Source organism: Chiloscyllium plagiosum, unplaced genomic scaffold (genome assembly GCF_037043375.1).
Source record: "Chiloscyllium plagiosum isolate Xiang-an unplaced genomic scaffold, Cpla_swu_hap1 HiC_scaffold_8, whole genome shotgun sequence".
Lineage (NCBI taxonomy): Eukaryota > Metazoa > Chordata > Chondrichthyes > Orectolobiformes > Hemiscylliidae > Chiloscyllium > Chiloscyllium plagiosum.
In genome coordinates, this window is record NW_028270146.1 from 100,813,389 (window position 1) to 100,838,512 (window position 25,124).

Genomic DNA, 25,124 nt, shown 5'->3' on the forward strand with positions numbered 1-25,124 from the left:
GTGGAAGCCGGCCATTTGGCCCATCAAGTACACACCAACCCTCTGAAGTGAATCCCACCCAGACCCACCCTCCTACCCCATTCCCGATAACCCTGCATTTTCCATGTCTAACGCACCTAACCTACACATCCTGGACAATCCACCCTAACCTGCACATCTTTAGACTTTGGAGCAAACCGAAGCATCCAGCAGAAATCCACACTGACACAGGGGGAATTAGCAAACTCCACACAGACAATCGCCCGAGGCTGGAATCAAACTCAGATCCCTGGCGCTGTGAGGCAGTGTTAACCACTGAGCCACCATGCTGCCCACTTCAAGCTTTCCCTTTTTCTAAAGTGATGGTATCGAACCAGCGAGGTTGGCTCATGACGGCACTGACTGCTACTGGGTCCAATACCACAGGCCCAAGATTCCTGGCGATGCTACACCTCCACATTATGGAGACCAGGCTGCAGCACTCAGCTTGGTGTCAATGCGGAGACTGTTTAACTCCTCATCAGCTGAGTCTGAGATCTCTCATTGTAGTCTGTCTAGGAAGAACATCATGTGTTTACATGGTATCTTTAATGTACTAAAACATCCCCGTGTAGATGTTTTAAAGTACAATTTTAAAGGAGAAGAGAGACTGGGAAAAGCAAGGAGGCTCCCAGGGAGGGAACTGCAAAGCAGCAAGGCTCAGGCAGCTGAAATCATGACCATCGATGCTCGAGTGATAAAAATGGCAAGAGGCCTGTAGTCGATGATCAGAGGGGGTAGTAGGCCTTAAAAACAGATTGTGCAGATAGATGAGAGAGAGGAAAGAGGAGAATTTGAAAAATGGGGAGATTGCTAAACCTGCCCATAAACGTCTCTGAGTCTCACCTCTTAGTGAGGCCAGTCACCATCTCACTGGTCGAAGTTACCTCGTTGCAGCCTGCTTTGGGGGTGTCAATCGGACACTGACTTGGAATCGGCTGCTCTCCTTTGGACGGGCTGTCAGGCTGCTCACTCGCCAGTTCCACAGATTCAACATCAATAACATCCATCTGGGGTTTGGGGATTTCGACCAGCTCCACAGAGAAATCACTGTCCGTGGAGGCACTCGCCATTTCACTCTCCCCCTTCGGGCCACCTTTCTCCCTGGGGACCGAGATGCCCTCTGACTCTTGGGGGGTTGAGGTCGTGACTTTTCCCTTGGGCGTCCTTTTATTTTTCAGTTTGCGGGTGGGTCGGAAAATCTCAGTGTCTTGCTCGGTGTCGCTGTTCTCCCCCACTTGTTCCACCCGGGCAGACTTTTTCTTCCTGAGTTTCTTCTTCTTTTTAACGCCTTTGCCCTCCGAGGCGGTGAAAGAGGACTCGACCACCTGTTCGCTTGCCCGGCTCCTCCGATCCTTCTCAGGAAACTTTGGATCCTTCTGGCACTTTCCAGCTGCCGGTGGGTTGGATTGGTCTGGCATGGCGAATGCCTTTCTCTGCTGGGCCTCCCCAGTCTCACCGCCTTTCTGGAGTCTAAATGCCGGGGGCAAGGTGCCTCGAGCTTCCTCAATCCCACTTCTGCTGCAGTCCACAGGTATACCCGGTCCCCCAGGGCCCAGCAAGGAGAGGCCTTCGCCAAGCTGCTGCAGAGGCGGTGGCAATGTGATGATTGGGAAGCTCAGAGATCGCATTTCACCTGCATGGAACAGAGGACCCGTTAGCCAAAAACACACACATCTCAATGGGATTCATCAAACAGTGAATTGCATTTGCCTGAAACATCAGGATGTCCACACAAGCTTTACACAACCAATGATACTCAGACAGATCATCACAGTCACAGAAATGTACAGCACGGTCCAACTCATTCATGTTGACCAGCTATCCTAAGTTAAACTAGCCCCATTTTAGATTAGATTAGATTAGATTAGATTACATTACAGTGTGGAAACAGGCCCTTCGGCCCAACAAGTCCACACCGACCCGCCGAAGCGAAACCCACCCATACCCCTACATTTACCCCTTATCTAACACTACGGGCAATTTAGCATGGCCAATTCACCTGACCCTGCACATCTTTTGGACTGTGGGAGGAAACCGGAGCACCCGGAGGAAACCCACGCAGACACGGAGAGAACGTGCAAACTCCACACAGTCAGTCGCCTGAGGCGGGAATTGAACCCGGGTCTCAGGCGCTGTGAGGCAGCAGTGCTAACCACTGTGCCACCGTGCCGCCAGCATTTGACCCATATCCCTCCAAACTCTTCCTATTCATATACCCATCCAGATGCCTTTTAAATGTTATAATTGTACCAGCCTCCACTACTTCCTCTGGCAGCTCATTTATACACACACCACCCTCTGCGTGGAAAAAGTTGCCCCATAGGCCTGTTTTAAAACTTTCCCCTCTCACCCTAAACCTATGCCCTCTGTACTTAGGGAGGATATTCCTGGAATACATCCAGGGAAGTTATTTGGATGGAACTGAGAAATGATCACCTTATTGGGATTGTACTATAGACCCACCAACAATCAGCAGGAAATTGAGAAATAAATTTGTATGGAGATCTTAGTTATCTTTAAGAATAATAGGATGGTTTTGATAGGGAATTTTAATTTCCAAAGATAGACTGGGACTGTCATAGCATTAAGGGTTTAGATGAAGAGGAACTTGTGAGGTGCACAGAAGACAATTTTCTGATTCAGTATGTGGAAGTACCTACTAGAGAAGGTGCAAAATGTGACCTACTCTTGGGAAATAAGGCAGGGCAGATGACTGAGGTATCATTGGGGAGCACTTTGGGGCCAGTGACTATAATTCTATTAGACTTAAAATAATGATGGAAAAGGATAGACTGGATCTAAAAGTTCCAAATTGGAGTAAGGCCAATTTTAACAGTATTAGGCTAGAACTTTCAAAAGTTGATTGGGTGCAGATGTTCACAGGTAAAGGGATGGCTGGAAAATGGGGAAGCCTTCAGAAATGAGATAACAAGAGTCCAGAGACAGTATATTCTGTTAGGGTGAAAGGAAAGGCTAGAAGGTGCAGGGAATGCTGGATGACTAGAGAAATTGAGGTTTTGGTGAAGAAAAAAGAAACATATGTCAGATATAGACAGGAGAGATCGAGTGAATCCTTAGAAGAGTATAAAGGCAGTTGGAGTATACTTAAGAGAGAAATCAGGAGGGCAAAAAGGGGGCATGAGTGGTTCAAGGGGGCAGCTCCCCACCACCTTCTTGAGGATAACGGGAGATGGACAATAAATGCTAGCCCAGCCAGCAATGCCCAAGTCCAACAAAGTTAAAAATCTCACAACATCAGGTTATAGTCCAATAGGTTTAATTGGAAGCACACTAGCTTTCGGAGCGACGCTCCTTCATCAGGTGGTTGAAGGAGCATCGCTCCGAAAGCTAGTGCTTCCAATTAAACCTGTTGGACTTTGACTTGGTGTTGTGTGATTTTTAACTTTGTACACCCCAGTCCAACATCGGCACCTCCAAATCAAGTCCAACATGTATATTTTTTTAAAAAAGGCTAGATTATTTAGACAAACCAAAACCCTCAAAAGTTGCAGATGCTGGAAATCAGAAATGAAAACAGAAATTATTGGAAAAAGTCAGATCAGGTAGCATCTGTGGACAGAAAGCAGAGTTAACGAGTTGGGTCCAGTGACCCTTCTTCAGAGACCCTCTTCAGTTCTGAAAAGGGAGTACTGAAGCCCAAGTGTTAACTCTGCTTTCTCTCCACATGTTACCTGACTTGCTGAATTTCTCTAGCAATTTCTGTTTTTGTTTCTAGATTATTTAGATTGTGGAAATGCAGTTGTAAGTAACTGGGATTAGATTTCTTTTCCCAGAGTTGGATATGGAAGGAGGAAACATAAGACACAGAAAGAGGATGAGCAGAGAATGGGATAAAGGTCATCGATGGCCTTATCTGCAATTGATACCATGAAATAGAGAGACTCTCAAGAAATAGAAGGGTTTATGGCACAGCCATGAATACAGGCTGAGGAGTCCACATGGAAAGGAGACTTCAGTGCAAGGATGACATTTAAGGAAGATCAGAAGGGTGGGAGAGGTGCTGAATAGCAGTTCTTGATACACAACCACAATATACGAACACCAATTGGCTGCCTGCAGTGAGGGTCACATCATAACACAAAAACCTTTTGTGACTTTCACATAGTAAAAGCAAAACAAGGTGTCTTACCAGACCACTATCATACAAACCATGACAGGAAATAAGAAATATTAGGTTACCAAATCTTGGTTATAATGATAGGTTTTTAAAAAGGCATTAAGATGGAATGGGGGAAGATACCACAACCTAGGGCACAGGTAGCTGAAAACGTGATCACCAGCAGAGGACAAATAGAAATCAGAGACATTAAAGAGAGATTCCCCGCCATCCCACACATCCAAAGGATCATTAACCAGCATTTCCGTCACTAGTGGTGCTAGAAAAACACAGCAGGTCAGGCAGCACCCGAGGAGCGGGAGAATTGACATTTCGGCATAAGCCCTTCATCAGGAAAGAATTGACTTTCAGGCATCAGCCCTTCATGAGGAAATCTGCAGTCCTCACTTTCACCTACCATATCCGTCACCACCAGTCACACATTCCCCTCCCCAACCTTGTTCGCCTTCCGCAGGGACTGGTTCCTCTGGACTGCCCTTGTTCAATCTTTCTTCACTCCCAACAACAACCCCCCCCACACACACAGCATCTTCCTCTGCAACTGCAGACGGTGGAACACCTGCCCCATGTATCTCCTCCCTCCTCTATCCATGGGGCCAAACATAACCTAGAGATAAAGCAGTGCTTTACTTCACACAGTCTAGTCTACTGCATTCACTGCTCAGAATGTGGTCTCCTCTACACTAGGGAAACAAAGTGTAGACTGGGTGACCGCAAAAGACCCTGAGCTTCCAGTTGCCTGCCACTTCCACACAGCACCCTGTTCTCTGGCTCAGGCTTGCTATGGTGCTCCAGTGAATCTCAGCACAAGCAGGAAGAACACCACCTCATTTTCTGCTTGGGAACCCTGCATCTGTCTAGACTCAATATCGAGTTCAATAACTTGAGGACTTGAACTCTCCCATCTTCTTGCTCCTAGCCCCACACATCAGACCTTGTTATCACATAGTCAGCTACAACGCATGAGGAGAGATTGACTAGGTTAGGTTTGTTTTTGCTGGAGTTCAGGCGAATGAGGGGCTATGTCAGAGACTTATAAAAATTCTAACAGGATTGGATAGGGTAGATGCAGGGAGGACTTTCCTGATGGTGGGTGTGTTCAGAACCAGGGGTCACAGTCTGAGGATTCAGGGTAGACCATTTAGGACAGAGATGATGAGACATTTCTTCACGCAAAGAGCAATAAGCCTGTGGAATTCATTATCGCAGGAAGTTGTTGATACCTAAACATTGAATGTATTCAAGAGGCAGCTAGGTATAGTACTTGGGGAAAACGGGATCAAAGGTTATGGGGAGAAAGCAGCATTAGGCTATTGAGTTGTTTGATCAGCCAGGATCATCATAAACACCCTGGACCAGATGGGATTTATCCTTGGATTCTCTGGGAAGCCAGGGAGGAGATTGCACAGCCTTTGGCTTTGATCTTTATGTCATTGTCTGCAGGAATAGTGCCAGAAGACTGGAGGATAGCAAATGCTGTCCCTTGTTCAAGAAGGGGAGTAGTGACAACCTGGGTAATTACAGACCAGTAAGCCTTACTTCAGGTGTGGGTAAAGTGTTGAAAAAGTTTATAAGAGATTGCAATTATAATCATCTCGATAGGAACAAGTTGATTAGAGGTAGTCAGCATGGTTTGTGAAGGATAGGTCATGCCTTACAAACCTTATTGAGTTCTTTGAGAAGGTGATCAAACAGGTGGACGAGGGTAAAGCCACTGATGTGGTGTATATGGATTTCAGTAAGGCATTTGATAAGGTTCCCCATGGTTGGCTACTGCACAAAATACAGAGTCATGGGATTGAGGGTGACTTAGCGGTTTGGATCAGAAATTGGCTACTGAAAGAAGACAGAGGGTGGTGGTTGATGGGAAATGTTCATCCTGGAGTTCAGTTACTAGTGGTATTTTGGGTCCACTGCTGTTTGTCATTTTTATAAAAGACCTGGATGAGGGCATGAAAGGATAGGTTGGTAAATTTGTGGACGACACTAAGGTTGGTATAGTTGTGGATAGTGCTGAAGGAGGTCGTAAGTTACAAAGGGACATGGATAAGTTGCAGAGCTGGGCTGAGGGGTGGAAAATAGAGTTTAATGCAGAAACATGAGAGGTGATACACTTTGGAAGGAGTAACAGGAATGCAGAGTACTGGGCAAATGGTAAGATTCTTAGTAGTGTAGATGAACAGAGAAATCTTGGTCTCCATGTACATAGATCCCTCAAAGTTGCCACCCAAGTTGAAAGGGCTGTTAAGAAGGCATACAGTGTGTAAGATTTTATTGGTAGAGTGATTGAATTTTGGAACCATGAGGTCATGCCGCAGCTGTACAAAACTCTGGGGCGGCTGCACTTGTTTTGCGTACAGTTCTGGTCACTACATTATAGGAAGGATGTGGAAGTTTTAGAAAGAGTTCAGAGGAGATCTACTGGGATGTTGCCTGGTATGGAGGGAAAATCTTATGAGGAATATTGAGGGACTTGAGGCTGTTTTCGTAAGAGAGAAGAAGGTTGAGAGGTGACTTAATTGAGACATACAAGATAATCAGAGTTAAAAATCACACAACACCAGGATATAGTCCAACAGGTTTAATTGGAAGCACACTAGCTTTCGGAGCGACGCTATCACCTGATGAAGGAGTGTCACTCCGAAAGCTAGTGTGCTTCCAATTAAACCTGTTGGACTATAACCTGGTGTTGTGAGATTTTTAACTTTGTACACCCCAGTCCAACACCAGCATCTCCAAATCAAGATAATCAGAGGGTTAGGTAGGGTGGACAGGGAGAGCCTTTTCCCGAGGATGGTGATGGCTAGCACGAGGGGGTATAGCTTTAAATTGAGGGGTGATGGATATAAGACAGATGTCAGAGGTAGTTTATTTACTCAGAGAGTAGTAGGGGTGTAGAATGCACTGCCTGCAACAGTTATAGACCCACCAACTTTACAGGCATTTAAGTGGTCATTGGGTAGGTATACAGACAAGAATGGAATTGTGTAGGCTAGATGGGCTTCGGATTGGTTTTACAGGGCGGCAGAACATCGAGGGCTGAAGGGCCTGTACTGCGCTGCTATGTTCCACGAAAGGTGGAGCAGGCTAAGGGGCCAGATGGTTTCCTCCTGCTTTTATCTTCTTTGTTTCTGTATAACGCACAACCCATTGTTCGCCACTGACAGTCCTCATAACTAGATAGTTACCCTCCTACCAGATTGTTATCCACTCCTTTGTCTGTTCAATTGTTCTTCTCTAGCTTTGGACTCTATCCCCCATCATCACTTACGCCTCATCCCCTCCCCCCACCCTATCTTCTGCATATAAACGGTCATTTTTCTGCGCTGCCATCAGTTCTGAGAGTCACCAGACCCGAAACGTTAACCGATTTCTCTGGCTTCACTGTTCAAGACTGCAGTTAAACTCAGGATTTTGGCTACAGGCCCTAACCATGAAGAGAGGGGAGCAGTAAACCGAAAGCTAAGTGATCAGTTAACTTCAACATCTGTGGACAGAGGTCAGAGTTAACTTTTCGGGTCAAGTCACCCTTCCTCAGAACCCAAAATGTTAATTCAGGTTTCTCTCCACAGATGGTGCCAGATCTGCTGAGCTTTTCCACCAATTTATTTTTGTTTCTGATTTACAGCAACCACAGTTCTTTCGGTTTTTTACATTAAAGAGAGGTCTGGCCTGCCTTCTCAAGTGGATGTAAAAACACCATTTCATAGAATAGGTAGGTGAGTATTTACATTAGTGTCCTGACCAATATTTATCTTTCAACTAGGATCACCGGAACAGATTATCCGCTCATCGATCACATAGCTATTGGTGAGATCTTGAAGTGTACAAATTGTTTTGCCATGTTCCCCAAATTCAGTGACAGCATAAAATATTTCATCAACATTGCAATGCCCAGGCGCATGCATGGTTCAATGCTTAAGCTTATGAAAGTGCTGCATCATCAATGCACATATTTTCCTTTATCCCAACCCTGTACCTTTGTTGTGAGCTCCTGGAAGTGCCAACTGCGATGAGGCAGAATGGAAACCACTGCTTGGCACCCAGGGGTCTTTCGCATTCTCTTCCGTCCTTTTTGGAGAGACAGGCTCTTGCTTAATGGAAGTGTCTGGCATTGCTTTCTCCATAGAGGTCTGGATGGCAGAGGATGTTTTGATGTTGTGTGGCCGGGAGATGGAGCTGGAGCCAAGGGATGAGTTGTTCAACAAGGGTGGCGAGAATGAGGTCTGCAAATTGAGCTCAGTCAATCCAACGTGCAGCTTGTTGTTGCTGCTCCTTTCAGTGGCTGGACTGAGCGGCAGTCGCTCCCCAGTAGAATCATATGATTCTGAAGAAGACCACAAAGATTCTGTCAGGAATGCAGCATCAATCACAGACACAGTCCCTGATAACTTCTAGGAAAACGGGCAGCAATATTGTGAACAGCCTGCCTTCCACTGACATCAGCCAGCTGACTAGCTGAATTATCCATCTACGCCTGCCCATCCTCTCTATCAACAGAATCTCTGTAAGAGATCTTATTCCTGTTCCCTCTCCCAACAGAACACCCTACTTGTCCCCACTCCCAGTGGATTCCTCTCCCAAACAGGAACCAATACCAACCCTATCCCATCCTTCTATGGCTTCTTCCTTGTGGGTAGCATGGTGGCTCAGTGGTTAGCACTGCTGCATCACAGTGCCACGGACCCGGGTTCAATTCCCACCTCAGGCAACTGTCTGTGTGGAGTTTGCATATTCTCCCCGTGTGTGCGTGGGTTTCGTCTGGGTGCTCCAGTTTCCTCCCACAATCCAAGAATGTGCAGGTCAGGTGAATTAACCATGTTAAATTGCCCACAGGGTTACGTGCATGAGTCAGGGGTAAATATAGGGTAGGGGAATGGGTCTGGTTGGGTTACTCTTCAGAGGGTCGGTGTGGACTTGTTGGGCCAAAGAGCCTGTTTCCATAGTGTAGGGAATCTAATCTAAAAGCTCTCTGTACTCCACCTTGCACCCCCAAGCCCCACATTTCCCCCCTTCAGCCTCACTCCCAATACCTCTTTCCCAATATCACCTCCTAGTCTACTAATCAATGGGCACAAATGTGATGCCTGATTTGAACCCTGAGTGAGAGCTATCTTGGAATCAGACCTCTAAGCAGCACTGTACGAAGAGTGTCAGCTTGGATTCTGCACTGAAATCTTTGGTGCAAGTCTTTTAAATGAAACACACCTTGTAGTCCTTGAAGGATTTCAATTCTCTTGCTCCTCAAAGTACTCATTTCCAGAGTGATCTGTACAGAAGATAAAAAGGGACCTGTGATAAAAAGTAACAGCGTTCCCAGCATACTGTGAACACTGGAACCTTGCATGAGGCATTCCATTGGGAAATAAAGCCAAATGTGTAAAACTGCAAGGAAGAGGCATTTTGTTACATCTTTATGTCTTGTGCTCATCAGGATAATCAGGAATTAGTAAGAGTTACTAATGTAAAGAGAGTTTTTAAAAAAAAATTCAGTTATGGGATGGTTGGGCCAGCATTTATGCCAGTTCCTAGTTGCCCTCTGCAGACCTCACTTTCTCCTTGAGAAGGTCATGGTTCATCTTGAACCAGTGCAGTCCACGTGCTGCAGATAGACCCACAATGCCCTAAGGAAAGGAAATCCAGAATTTTGACCCAGAGACACTAAATGAATATATTTCCATATCAGGATAGTGGATGTCTTGAATAGAAACATGAAAATGAAGGTTTCCATGTATTTGCTGTCCTTCGAGACGGAAATAGCTGTGGGTTGGGAAGGTGTTGTCTAATGACCCTGCTGAATTCTGCAATGCATTTTGTAGATAAAAGTACACACTGTTGCTGCTGACTGTCGGTGGTGAAAGGAGTGAATGCTTGTGGATGTGGTGCCAATCAAGCAGGCTGCTCTATCCTGGATAGTGTCAATCATCTTGAGTATTGTTGGAAATGCACCCATCCTGGCAGGTGGGGAGTATTCCATCACACTCCTGACTTGTGCCTTGTAGATGGCTTTGTTCATCAGGATGTGAATCACTTACAACAGGATTCCTGCCTCTGATCTGCTCTTATAAACCCTAGTGGCAAATCCATTTTAGTTTGTAACTAAAGGTTGTTGATAGTGGGGAATTCAGTGATGATTATGCCATTGACTGTTAAGATGATTAGTTTTTCTCTTGTTGGAGATAGTCATTGCCTAGCATTTGAACAATACAAATGTTACTTGACACTTGTCAGCCCAAGTCTGGATATTGTCCAGATCATGCTGCATTTGAAAATGGACTGCTTCAATCCCTGAGGAGTCATGAAGGGTGAACATTGAGCAATCAGTGAACATCCTCATTTCTGACCTTATGATGGAGGGAAAGTTATTGATGAAGCAGCTGAACGCAATTAGGCCTAGGACACTTCCCTGAAGAATTGCTACCAAAAAGTCCTGGAGCTGAGATGATTGACTCCCAACAACCGCAACAATTTTTCTTTGCAATAGATATGACTGAACCAGCAATCAACAGGACAGATATATACAGGGATGGTGATAGTGTTCACTGGGATTTTGCAAGGTACAATTCCCTGAGTTCGACTATGTCAGGCTGTTGCTTGATTTGTCTGAAAGACAGCTCTCCCAATTTGGGAACTAGCCCCTAAACATTATTAAGAAGGACTTTGCAGGATTGACAAGGCTGTGTTTGCCATTATCATTTCCAGTTTGAGGTGGTCCATCTGTATCTATTGCATTATTTCAATTTTTTTATCAGTTGATACAATCTAATGTCTCGCTGGGCCATTTCAGAGTCTGATAAGATTCAGTACTGTGGGTCTGAAGTCACGTGTAGACAGACTTCCTTCTAGAAATGACATTAGTGAAGCATTTGGGTTCTTTTACAATAATTAGCAATAGTTTTGAGGTCATCACTATACCATATGTGGACAGTTTTGATTGATTGGCAAATAGACTAAAGGAGTTTGCCATGGAGTTGCCCTAGACAATGGTTATGACAGTTAACAGGCAGGCTGACTCTGATTGGTCAAGGTATTGCCCTGAGAAATAAACCAGCGAGCGGCTGTCATCTATTTTGTTGAGTTGATACATGCACAGTGAGTGCACATTTGTTAAACACCATACCCATCATCAAGCATTGAACTACCTGCCCCTTCATATTATCAAGTATTCATATATGTGGGAGAGTTTCACAAACATTATATCCCATTCTTAGATCTTATCCAATGTCACATCCCATTCACTGGTTTAATCCAGAAGATATTTTTATTCCAACATAGCAAGTACCTGTTGTTTGAGAACCAACAGCTTTTGAACCTCAATGTAGGCAGCCTGGAGCGTAGCACGTGCCTGCAGCAGGTTACCATCCAAACTTTGCAGGGCTTTGTTTAACTCATCCTCTCGTAATGAAATGCTCAGCAACTGGTCCACCTGGCACCTTTCTGGAATTAGATAATCAACAGTCTGAATCCTGACCCACTTGAACATGGCACTCACTGAGGATGGTACATATAGAACAGCATTCCATATCAAAATGAAGCATCCGAATCAGTTGCCAGGTGCTCAATGTCTTCAAGAGTTGGGGTAACATTGTGTCATATTCAGACACAGTATAAATCTTTTATGATTGTAGAGCTGGATACTGGAATTAACAGCTTTGTCGCAGTTAATGAGTGGTAGCATGGTAGGGGATTGAGTGGTAGTTTTTTTTTTAAAAGAGGCCTGATCAGTACACTGACCTCCTAGCGTACTATAAAGTCCCATACTTCTAGGGCTCTACCTGAACTGTGAGCCTCCCATTCTCTGCTTATAGAGTACTCCCCAACAGCGAGAGATCCTGCTAACTGCTGGTACAAAATCCAAATGGGCAGAGTTTGGAAAACTAAAATAAATGCTGGGAATACTCAGCAGGTGAGGCAGCATCCGTAAGGAGAAGAACAGATTCTCATTTCAGGTTTATAATCCTTTGGTTAATCTGGAAAAAATTGAGACATGTGACAGGTTACAAGAAACATCAGAGGCAGGAAAGGTGCACACAAAGAAGAAAGGGGAGGTCCTGTGTTAGGGTGGCAGACAAGAGAGTGAGAACAAAAATATGATGGCACAAGGATAGAGAGGACGGAAACAATGAGTCTTGAGAAGGCTTAAATAGCAACAGCAAAACCAATGTCTAAAAGAAATGGGAGCAGTCATTGTGATTTGAAACTGACAGCTCAAGATGTTGAGCCCATAAAGCTGTAGAACCTTCTAATTGAAGGCAGCCCCCCAAGTTTCTGTTGACCTTCACTGCAGTAATGCAGGAGATTGAGCACAGAGGGGTCAGAGCAGTGTGAAGCATTAAAACAGCAGGTCATTGCTAGTTCAGTCTTACACTTGTGAATTAAACACAAGTGTCCAAAGCCTTGAACGGAGCTGCTCATTAATTGCTCAGACTGGGGTCAAGGAGAATTCAGCACAAGAACCTCACCAAACAAGGTTTCTTGTGATGCAGAGGTAGTATCCCTTCTGCTGAGCCAAGTCCCACCTACTCCAGAGGTGTGTAGTAACATCTCTGAACAGACTGCTTAGAAAATATACATAATGAAATAAGATAGAGGCCTGACAAACAAGTGAGGATTTGAGAGTACTGGGACAATTACAACAGAACCACTAGGTTCTACCAGTTTCCACACTCACCTCTTTTGCTCTTGAGTTTTCTTCTCTTATTTTTCCTTTCCAAGCAAGGGACCTCTGGAGACAGAACATCCTACACAAACATAAAATGTCAATACATCCACTCAATTATTCAACACACTTTACTGCCGAGGTCATCTCCAAATCCATCATCCTCTGCACTGTATAGCCCGGCCTGATAGTTAGTGTAATTATTTGTCAACAGTACTCCTTCCGGACTGGAAGGTCTGGGTCTGATAACAATCTGGATTGAATTAGTAGATCTTCGCCTCAGCCTCAATGGCTAGCTGATTATAAAGGTTGAGTAGGCAGAGCTCCTGAGATTGTTACTGGGAAGGGTGCAAGAAGTTGAGGCCGACTCATTCAGACTTGGCTGAAATGTTGCTGAAAGCTATCCAATCCTCAACATCTAGGCTGTCAGATGAAGACACAACAGGGACAGAACAATAAACACTTTCAGAATCATCAGGGTCAGATAGCATTGAGGAGGGCTAGTTGCAAAAAGCCTTTGGAAAAGATTAATGAGATGTGGGTGTCATTGGTCAGGCCCACTCTTTCATTGCTGCCCTCAGATGTGGCTCTGGGGCCTTTTTGGATTGCCACTGGCTTGTCAGATGGCTTCTGATGGCAGTTAAACATCTGTCATGCTGGTGTGAGACTGGAGTCACGAACACCAGACCAGGTCAGTTAGAGAGTCATAGAATCACAAAGATGTACAGCATGGAAACAGACCCTTCAGTCCAACTCATCTATGCCAACCAGATATCCCAACCCAATCTAGTCCCACCTGCCAGCACCCGACCCATATCCCTCAAAAATATATGCATTTGTAAAAACCCTTTGGATTCTCCTTAACTCTATTTGCCAAAGCTATCTCATGTCCCCTTTTTGCCCTCCTGATTTACCTTTTAATTATACTCCCACTGCCTTTATACTCTTCGAAGGATTCATTTGATCTATCTTGTCTATACCTGACATACGCTTTCTTCTTTTTCTTAACCAAACCTCAATTTCTTTAGTTATCCAGCATTCCATACACCACCAGCCTTCCATTCACCTTAACAGGAATATACGGTCTCTGGACTCATTAACTTATTTCTGAAGGCCTCCCATTTTCCAGCCATCCCTTTACCTGCAAACATCTGCCCCCAACCAGCTTTTGGGAGTTTAGATTCGATTACTAACAGTGTGGAAACAGGCCCTTTGGCCCAACAAGTCCACACCAACCCATTCCCCTACATTTTCCCTTCACCTAACACTATGGGCAGTTTAGCATGGCCAATTCACCTAACCTGCACACCTTTGGACTGAGGGAGGAAACCGGAGCACCCGGAGGAAACCCACGCAGACACGGGGAGAATGTGCAAGCTCCAACAGACGGTTGCCTGAGGCGGGAATTGAACCCGGGTCTCTGGATCTATGAGGCAGCAGTGCTAACCACCGTGCCGCCCCGGACAGTGGTTAAAACATAAAATTCACAACCACATGGAGTTCTTGCCTAATACCATCAAAATTCACTTCCTCCAATTTAGAACTTCCACTTTTAGATCAGGTCTATTTATTTCCATTACTATTTTAAAACTAATAGAATTATGCTTGCTGGCCCCAAAGTGCTCCCCCACTGACACCTCAGTCACCTGTCCTGCCTTATTTCCCAACAGCAGGTCAAGTTTTGCACTTGATTCAAATATAGAATCAGAAATTTTTCTTGTACACACTTGAATTCCTTTCTATCTAAACCCTTAGCACTATGGCTTCTCCCCTAAAGATTCGCTAGTAGGGCCCTCTTGTGACGCAGTGGCAGTAGCCATACTCCGATCTGGGAGGCCAGAGTTCAAATGTCTCATCTGCTCCAGAGGTGCGTAATAACATCTGTACAGGTTGATTTAGGAAAAGGTTAAGTAAACATAAAAGGACCATGAATGAATCAGTGGACTTTTAACATAAATCACCTGCTTGATTCTCACTATTGCTGACATTATTTACAGATTTTATCTTTTTGAACCAAATTCAGATTCTGAAAACATCATGACTGAGACTTAACACTCCATTTGCTGGATTATTAGTTCAAGCCCCCCAAGTATTAGTCAAATAACAATCTAAGTAGAGGACAGTGGTTACGATGGTTTTCCTCAGGATGAGTACACGTCATGGAGTGAGGTCCTTAGTGTAAGTGAATTGTGAGGGGATAAATGTCTAAAACGGGAAGCCAGTGAAAGCTCATCTTCTCCTGCCATTACTAAATCCAGCAGGGATTCTACATCAATAAAATCAATTCAAGAGGAATGTTTTTTCCCCAGACAGTGGTTAAAACATGGAATTCACAACCACATGGAGTAGAGGCAAAGGGCATAAACTCAAGAGGAAGATAAATTAAAAGAATTTGAGAAAATAACAGAAGACTCTTGGGGACTAGCCATTGGATCAGCTAATAATCTGTTTCTGTGTAATTCTACTGAATGTAGTGAGTAGTATTTAACTTACAGTTGTTGCTCTTCTTTTCTTCCCCAGGGTCTGAGCGTCATTGAGTTCCCCTCCAGATGTGTAGCTGCTATCAGTTGCCCCTTCTGCTGCATTCGGTCCTTGTACTGCAGCTGAAGAACTCTGCTGGGAGAACACCTTGGACCTTTGGCTTGTCGTAGCAGTGTTCTGCCCACAGGGGTCATCGCTAGTGGAGTTGGGACACTTTTTCCCCGGGCCACTGTTTATTGTGGAAACACGTTCGAACTCCAGGGGCGACTGTGAAGTCCGCTCAGTCTTCACGAAGGGAACATCCCGGGTGCAAGTGCTCGTATCAGGCATAGCGTTGACACCACTGCCGCTGAACTGGACTGGACTGGGGAAGGCAGGACTGTTGCGGTTGGCTGGTTTCTCCTGGGAGGCCTGTGAGTTTGTTCCCGGAGGCGCAGCAGATAGCTGGCTGCTTGGAATGCTGGGTGCACGTTCACTGGCTCGGACTCCCCCAGAGTCTTTCCCCTCGTCGCCAAACAGGCTGTAAATCGACCTCCTGTCTGTGACCACACTGCTTTCAGAGAGGCTGCGCTTCCGGACAGTTCCATTTGGAGTGATGGAGATCCCTTCCCACTGAAAACCTTCCAGAGAGGATAAATTTTCATCTTCATCCAGCTCCAGAGCTTCCAGATCAGTTTGCACGGAAGGAACCATCTCAATCCCAAACCTAGAAAAAGAACCACATTGCAAATCCACAAGCTGTGCCCAGGCAGAGTCCAACAGCAAAGTCAAAACCAATATGTCCATGTACAGTTACAGGCACCGATCCCTCATGTGGGATGTGGATAAGGAAATATTCAGAGATCTGGAAACAATATAGGGCAAGGGGTGGGGAAAGGGACAGTGAACAAGAAAGAGTGGGGAAAGGACAGAGGGTGGAGATGGTGTGGGAGAGGGGGAACAAAGGAAAAGCAAGTGAATGCTCGGGAAGACAGAGGCGTGTCTAATTGGGAGAGAAATCCAAACCCAGACTCAACAGCAGTCCACACGTGCCCAGTCACCTAGAGATGTTCAGACTGGCAAGTACAGCTGGGGGACAAAAATCCAGACACATAGTTCAAATCATTGTATAACAGTGAGAAGCTTTTACTGGAGAAAACCCGTCCAAATCAATTCCCAAGTACTACCACATGGTGTCAGAGCCCCTCCAGGTTCCTGTCTTTGAGGAACCATTTCATCTCCACCCAATTCTCCCTGCTGCACCACTTTACTCAAAGCAATGAGCTACCAAATCCTAGTTTTGATTAATTTGATCCTGAGATTGAGCTCATCCCTTTGAGCATCTCACTGTGCTCAGGAAATCAAGCAGAAGAACTTAACTACACCCCACTCATGATGAATGGTCTTCAATAAAATGATACTCAACTAACTATTCCAACTTAGGAGATAAGAAGATGCTAAGACTTTTTGGAGCACCTGAGAATGCTTTCACATAACTGTTGAGCATTGGGATAAGAATGACCTGACTGTACTTAATAGCCCAGCTACATCAGAGAGTGTGCATGGCCAAGACAAGATCACCAAGTTATTGACAGACTAGACAGATTATAAGAACTAAAGAGAAAACGAACAATTTCTTTCAGTACTGACCTCGGCAAACCCTTCCCAAGCTCCTGTTTCTTCTTCGCGACCTGTTGAATGACTTGATCCCAGTTGAGGTGACGCCGTGATACGTTCAACAGCTGGCGCAAGGTTGGTTTTAGGCCAGATTCCTTTTCTGATTCACTCTTTCTTTGGCTCCCAATGCTCCGAATTCTGCGGGCAATATTGAGGTTCGGTTCAGGGACATGCGTCCCAGGCCTTGCCTTTGCGTTGATGTGGCGGGTCAGGTCTCTCTGTATCGAGGTGGGAAGCCCAAGTTTGTTGAGCTCCGAGAGGAGATGGTTGGAGTTTTGAGGACCCCCGTTCTGCAGCTCTGAGTCGGAGGAACAATTATCACTGGTCTTGCCATAAGCAGTGCTTTGAATCTCATTATCACTTTTGGTTTCAATCATTGCAAAGGAGAAGGTGGTAGGTGAATGAACACTGCTTCCTGCAGCTGAGGTGGCCTTAAATGCTCCTTTTGCAGCTGAAAGTTCGCAATTCACACCATCACCATTCTGAGAATATAACACAGCCATTTCCTGCTTCAATGGATTGAAACGTAGTTGCCCCTGACCTGAACAAATGTTGGCAGAGTCTACACACATAGTTTGTTTTGTTTCTTCTGAGATGTCAGTAAATTCCTCTTCACCAATTGCTTTGCAGCCTAATCGAGCTTCTGCCATGTTTGGATTTGCACTAGCCGTTGCTGGGGGGGACTTGCAAGCTGTTTTATTGTTTCTATTTTTCCAGTTAATCTCTGTGGACTCTGTACAAGCTTCCTGCTGGCTGCACTTCACAGCTTCAGTCTGACTGCATCTCAAAGCTTCTCTGGCACGCCTGAGCTCTTCACTCAAACTGCTGTCCAGCTGGTATTTACCGGTACTGTTTGGCACATCCAGCGAAGGTTGTATAGTCAGGCTTCGGCTAGATTGTGTTGAAAGTGGAGCTCCCGATGCAGTAAGTGGGCTATTTGGCTGTAGTATGGCATTACTGAATGGTGAGCAGCTCTGTGTTTCTAAACCGGGTTTGCTCAGGGACTTCCCACTTTCTGTGCTACACGAAGATTTATTTTCTTTCAAAAGACTTGTCGGATCTAAATTTGATGCACACGGTGTGAATTCAGGAGGAGGAAATGATTTGGTGCGAAGTGTACCAGGAACCCGATTCCCATCTTTGTCCATTATTTTGGTTCCATTCTCAGAGGCACCTGCTTGCTGATTCAGAGAATTCTCACAGCCATTCAGGCTGCCACTTGTCTTCCCAGGGACAGAGGCAGCGCTGCCCTCATGTTCCGTTTCTAGTTCTTTCGGTTTTTGCAACATACTACCTTTCATGGAATCATCATTGCCTTTTTGTTTAGACCCGGGATCTCGGGCTGCCACAGGTACCTCTGCAGATTTATGAGACCGATAAGGGGCCCACCGATGTTTCTTATCTCTTGAGGGGCTCGACCCTTTCCCCCCGTTCTGGTCTTCTTTACTCAGTTTGCCATCCTGTGGGTCAAACATCATCATTCCTTGATTTGTCACATCATCTCTAGTGAAATCCATGTAGCCCTGGAATGGGCCATCACCCAGGTTCCACCTGTCACCGGGGTCCCTCTGTGCCAACGCTGCTCCTCTGCCATCAGCTGTCCGCCTCCAGTTTTGTGTGTTCTCCCAGATATACCGGTCTCTTTTAGCCTCTTTTTTATTCAGCTTGCGCAGTTTCGCCATATTGTTTAATACACAAGGCTGGAATCTCGCATTCGGACAAGTGGTCATGTACTGAGATGGATTGTCCCCATTGTTGCTGACATTGGTGTTCCAGTTGGGTGCTCCACTCTGGCTTTGGGAGTGCCAGCCAGACACTCCCCCTGATCCACTGGAATGCCAGTTGTAGTTGGAATACCACTGTGGCGAGCCTCCTGTACCATGTGAATGCCAATTATAAGATCCCCTTGGTGAGTGCCAAGGAGCCCCTGAATTGGTCTTCCAATGGCAATACTGAAAATTGTTTGATCTGGAGTTTCCATAATCTCGTGACTCCCAATCCCAGTTACACTCTCCTTTTTCATGATGCCATGGGGACGGATTATACTTGCTCATGGGTTCAGGGTATGCCTGTCGATCTTCTCGTGGCCTCCTGTGCTGCCTGTCATCATTTTCTGTTGCTCTGTTCCATGTTGTTGAAGTATCATTCTTTCTGCATGAAAAGAAAACGGAAGCGGTCAGACAGAATTACAGCAATTAGAGCGTACAGGGACACCATTCAGCCTGTCATACCTTCACCAGCTCTTCAACTGTAGTTATCTACTAAATCATTTCCAGCCCCTTTTCCATCACATTTCATTTTTCCTTTCCAAATATTGATCTATTCCCCTCTAAATATGATCATTTCTGTTCAGCAATAACTAATGTATATCATTCCATGTTCTAAATTCTCTATGTTAAAACAGTTGTCACCTCTTGAAACCTCCTCTAATCTCAGTTAGATTTCCTGTCCTTGGCTTTCATTGTGACTGTGCACATTCCCCAATTCCCTGCACCCGACCACTGGTGACCGAGTTAGCTCTTGCTCTGCAAACATACTTGCCTGCCAAGATGCCCTTTTCTTTAAAAAAAAAACTCTAAATACCCATCTTTTTGTCTAAATCTTTAGCCTCTTCTACAGTCATATGTTCCACTCTTCTTACCACTTCTCTATTGACGCGAAACAGTGAAATTTGCAAGATGGCTATGTTTTACAATTTAATTTCAACTCAAAACTACTTCGGAGAACTGTAGAAAGAAACATGTACTTGCCATTCCTGATAAACACCTCAGTTTGGAGAAATACCCATGTGATCTCATGCCATGAGGAGAGAAACTCAAGTGTAAATCCATTGCAATGGAATGCTAGTTTTAACACCTTTCATAGTATCCCACAGAACAGAGCACAGGTACTAATGAGATACAGGTCGAAGAGTTGAAACTCTCCACCTGACAAATCTTCGCTGTTCTGTTCAAAACAGTAACGAGCAAAAATAACTTCTCAATGTAGAGAAGTTTAACTTGAACTGACAACTGGTAGTATTGTGGATGGTGAAGACACAAAGAGATGTGATTAACTGGGATTGAGGGGTGATAGATTTAAGACAGATGTCAGAGGCATGTTCTTTACTCAGAGTGGTAAGGGCGTGGAATGCCCTGCCTGACAATGTAGTTAACTCAGCCACATTAGGGAGATTTAAACAATCCTTGGATAAGCACATGGATGATGATGGGATAGCGTAGGGGGACGAGCTAAGAATAGTTCACAGGTCGGCGTACATTGAGGGCCGAAAGGCCTGTTCTGCGCTCTATTATTCTATGTTCTATAGGCTGAGGAGTGGAAAGTATAATTTAATTTGGACCAATGTGAGGTATTGCATTTTGGTGAAACAAACAAGGGCAGGACTTATTCAATTACAAGTAGGGCTGTCGTGGTGTTGCAAAACAGAGAACACTAGGGGCTCAAGTATATATTTCTTTGAAGTTTGTATCACATGTAGATGGGGTTGTAAAGAAGGCATTTAGCATGATGGCCTTCAGTGTTTAGACCATTGAGTATAGGAGTTGGGACGCCATGTTGAGGATTGTACAGGGCCTTGGTGAGGCCTCTTCTGGAGTAGTGTGTTCAGTTCTGGTTGCCCTGCTTTGGAAGGATATTATTAAGCTGAGAGGGTTCAGAATTTACCCAGATGTTGCTGGGAATAGAGGGGTTGAGTTAAAGAGAGAAGTTGGATAGACTTTTGCCATCGGGGTATAGGAGAGTGACCTTATAGAGGTTTATAAAACATTGAGCATATGGATAAGGTGAAAGGCAGGTGCCTCTTCCCGAGGGTTGGAGATTTTAAGACTAGGGGGCATATTTTTTAAAGTGAGAGGAGAAAGATTTAAAAAAGACACAAGGGGCAACGTTTGTTTTACACAGTACTCGTCTGTGGAATGAACTTCCAGAGGAAGTGGTAGATGCGGGTACAGTTACAATGTTTAAAAGACATTTGGATAAACTCATGAATAAGAAATATTTGGAAGGGCAGACAGGTAAAACTGGTTCAGTTCGGGATTATGGTCAGGATAGATGAGTGGAACCAAAAGGTCTGTTTTCGTGCTGTATGACCCCGTGGGTCTATGACAAAACCTTCTAAAGGGGTCCGATATGGGACCTCTGCAATTCCAAATTATCACTTATAACCTGAGGGAGACAGGAATTCATTCATGTTGATGTTATTTGGCTCCAGGAAAACACAAGTGGAGGGGAATGCATATCACAGGACATTAAGGGATTTGACGGAGTGTAGCAGAGAGGTGATCCTTACTAACAGCCAATTATCTTTTCATACAACATCTTTGCCAAAAGCGTGATGTTAGGTAAAAGTGTATAAGACATACTTTGGTTGTGTTGTTAAATGCAAAACATAACCTTTTATATTATGATTTGCATATAATTTGCCTTTTAATTAGATTAGATTAAATTAGATTCCCTACAGCATGGAAACAGGCCCTTTAGCCCAACGAGTCCATACCGACCCTCCGAAGAACAACCCACCCAGACCCAGTCCCATATATTTACTCCTGATAAAGACACCTAACACTATGGACAACTTAGCATGGCTAATTCACCTGACCTCAACATCTTTGGACTGTGGGAGGAAACCGGAGCACCAGGAGGAAACCCACGCAGACAGTTGTCCAAAACGGGAATCGAACCTGGGCCACCGGCGCTGTGAGAAAGCAGTGTTAACCACTGAGCCACTGTGCCACCCCAATTAATATTTAGTCTCCTATTTTTAATCTCTGTTGCAGTAAAGGTTTGAAAATATTGTCCTTCAACCTTTTTATCATCATTAGGAAGATTCATCTCTTTCAAAAAGTTATAATTCTAGGGGAAGTGTAACACCATGAAGTACACTGCGACAGTGTACATAGTTGTTCCTGTCAATATCTGGCAGGTTTGCAGATTTTAAACAGTTGTCTGCACTTACTGTAGCTTCAAACATCGTGTTTATCTTCGTGAGAGTCTCTTACTGAAACAGAAACTACAGCTCCCAGTTTCTGAGAGAGGGAATTGAAAATTGGAATTCCTGGCCATGACGTCTAAGAAATCAGCCTGTGGCTCAGATTGGCTATGGAAATGGAAGCATAGTCAAATTTTACCCAATAGACAGAAAAGGTAAGATTCAAAGTTAATTTTTTTAAGCACAGGATGGACAGTTTGGTAGTGATGGAGAAGCTGAATAAAAAACACCCAAGGTGGATAGTAGTGCACAGCTGGAAGACATCCAAAACAACTGATTCTGGGAGCAGGGTTGTGAAAGATCCCAAAGGATGCACCTTTTGGCAGACATTCGAATATGGAAATGTGGGAGTAAGAAATTTGTTGTCAGATGGGATTACAGAAAACTCCACCTGGAAAGAAGAGGGGTTCGAAAGACTTTGTGGCCGAGGTGATTGCCATATATGCCAATGGAAATACTTGAGACATTTCAGAGATTTATCTATAGTAATTATATTTCTTTAGATTAGATTCCCTAGAGTGTGGAAACAGGCCCTTTGGCCCAACCAGTCCACACCCACCCAAACTCTGCCTGATGCACCTAACATTACGGGCAATTTAGCATGGCCAATTCACATTACCTGCACATCTTTGGACTGTGGGAGAAAACTGGAGCACCCAGAGGAAACGCACACAGACACTGGGAGAATGTGCAAACTCCACACAGCCACTTGCCCAAGGCTGGAATCAAACCTGGGACCCTGGTGCTGTGAGGCAGCAGTGCTAACCACTGAGCCACTGTGCCATCCAACTGTACAATTCCTACAGATACAATTGCATTTATTTTGGTTTGACGGAGTAAAAGTTTAAAAATCTACATGTAGACCACTGGTTACTTCTGCTGGATCAAATGAGAGGTTGCGCAGGACTTAAATGGTCTCCACAGGAGATTGGACATGCTTCAGATAATTTTACAAAATAGCCTACTATACAAATTTAGTTTCAGGGGATAACATGAAAAGCTACACATGAAGGCTGAATGTTGGAAGACCAATAAAACTGTAATATTTGTACTGACAATGTCCCTGCCTAGAAAATACTGTTCCTAGAAAATACTGGGTTACAGAAATTTATAGGAGTATTCTCTTTAATGGTAGTATCACACTCTTGTATGGCAAGAGAGGAAAGCCAATTGTTTTCCTTAGAGATACAGGGGTGGCAGAGAAACCAGTGGTCGACGATATGCATTTCTCTCCAGATAGTTCACTAAATGCAAAGATATTGATTCAAGATATTGAAGGCAATTATTTAACTCTCCATTGTACAGGCTTAATTTAAACAGAATGTACACACTTAATGCAGGATATAGGACACTGCCATTTAAGATTGCCATCTTGATCCATCTGTGCATACACTGTTTGTTGTACCCTTTACATCAGCCATTCCTGTATAGTACAAGTAGTTGAAGCACAATTTCAGGCTACTCCCAGAAAACTGAACTGGATTAGAGCCTAATCAAATTTGTTGCAATTGGGTTAATAAACGACAAAGAGAACAGCCTTGTAAAAAATATCAGAGCTGAAAGTGACAGCAACATGCAATTAAAATACAGGGAAAAAGGTCTGTACAAAATTCTAAAAACAGTCACTACTTGGAAAGCTACACCCCAGGGCTTCTCCCTAGTGTACTTGCATTTCTTATTTACATTTCTTTGCAACACATGGTGCTTTGTTGTTTGGTGAGAGTTTAAAAAGGTACACTTGAATCTCATACACATTAATCATTTAACAGTGGTGTTGGCCACAGTGCAGCCTAAACTAAACCATGACCTAGTCACTGGTCCTGATTCCGTTTACGTCATTTGCCACTGAAGATGTGGATCACATCCCCTCTAGGTTGCCATTCCAAGGTTCCATGTGACGATGCATTGACTTCCACTTTTAGAAGTTGATGGCCAACTGAGTAGCAAAGTTAGAGAGAATGTTGGTGTGGATCCCTGGGAAGTAGCTGAACATAAGGTCTGACAGGGAAAGCCGAGTGACTGAACAGAATTTTGTGAATCTGCTGCTAATAATGATGTTTCTGAAGATGGTCCAGAAGAGTTAGAAACTCTAACATAAAAACAGAAAGGACTGGAGAAACTTAGCAGGTCAGGCAGATTCCATGGAGAAAGGAACAGAATTAACGTACAGAGTCCAGTGACACTTCCATGGACAACTTCTTCCGAAGACATGTGCTGCCAGATCTGCTGAGTTTCTCCAGCACTCTATTTTCATTTTAGTACTCCAGCACCCACAGTAGTTTGCTTTCATTTGAGTTAGAAACTCTGTCTGCTGGTTTAAAAAGTATATTTAAAAATTATGAAGATAAAGAGGAAAACATAACATTTAAATTAACTTGCAAATAGCTTGAATGAAAAATGCAGGAAAAGCATGAGTTAAATGCGGCAATGTCACAAGGCTGAAAATGTGTTGCTGGAAAAGCACAGCAGGTCAGGCAGCATCCAGGGAACAGGAGAATCGACGTTTCGGGCATAAGCCCTTCTTCAGGAATGAGGAAGGGCTTATGCCCGAAACGTCGATTCTCCTGTTCCCTGGATGCTGCCTGACCTGCTGCGCTTTTCCAGCAACACATTTTCAGCTCTGATCTTCAGCATCTGCAGACCTCACTTTCTCCTCAATGTCACAAGACACCAAGTTATAGTCCAACAGGTTTATTTGAAATCACAAGTTTTCGGAGTGCTGTTCCTTCGTCAGGTGAAGTGAAGGAGGAGCAGTGCTCTGAAAGCTTGTAATCTGAAATAAACCTGTTGGACTATAACCTGGTGTCATGCGACTTCTGACCTTGTCCAACCAAGCCCAACACCGGCACTTCCACATCGTAAATGTGGCAAAACAGATAGCAACAGTACTTAAATCTAATGGTGCAAAAAGGAGGAAATATGCTTTGTAAGAAAATGAGGAGGTTGAATGCAATGCTAACATGACACAGTTGCAGAAAAAGTACTTGCTCAAAAAAGTGAATCTTATTCATTGACTTCTATTGTTGGAGAATACTCAGTTGGAGACATCTCCTCATCTAACGGTGGACCCCTAACATGTCACATGACAAATTGGATACGATACAATGATAGACTGAAGTGGTGAAGACACAGCTTGGGTGTGTTTAGTGCATTTGTGGAAGCTAATGCAGAATGAACTCCAA

General features: G+C 44.4%; 1 protein-coding gene across 1 annotated transcript in view; it reads right to left on the minus strand.

Moving 5' to 3' along the window:
• znf106a (zinc finger protein 106a) overlaps window positions 1–25,124 on the minus strand; it is a 94,092-nt gene that overhangs the window by 31,330 nt on the left and 37,638 nt on the right. Inside the window, exons 5-11 of the mRNA XM_043698332.2 lie at window positions 16,929–19,106; window positions 15,312–16,005; window positions 12,831–12,900; window positions 11,442–11,596; window positions 9,368–9,428; window positions 8,139–8,486; window positions 865–1,654 (exon numbers count right to left, since the gene is read on the minus strand). Of these exons, the coding sequence (XP_043554267.2) occupies window positions 865–1,654; window positions 8,139–8,486; window positions 9,368–9,428; window positions 11,442–11,596; window positions 12,831–12,900; window positions 15,312–16,005; window positions 16,929–19,106 (4,296 nt within the window). The remainder of the gene's footprint in view (window positions 1–864; window positions 1,655–8,138; window positions 8,487–9,367; window positions 9,429–11,441; window positions 11,597–12,830; window positions 12,901–15,311; window positions 16,006–16,928; window positions 19,107–25,124) is intronic.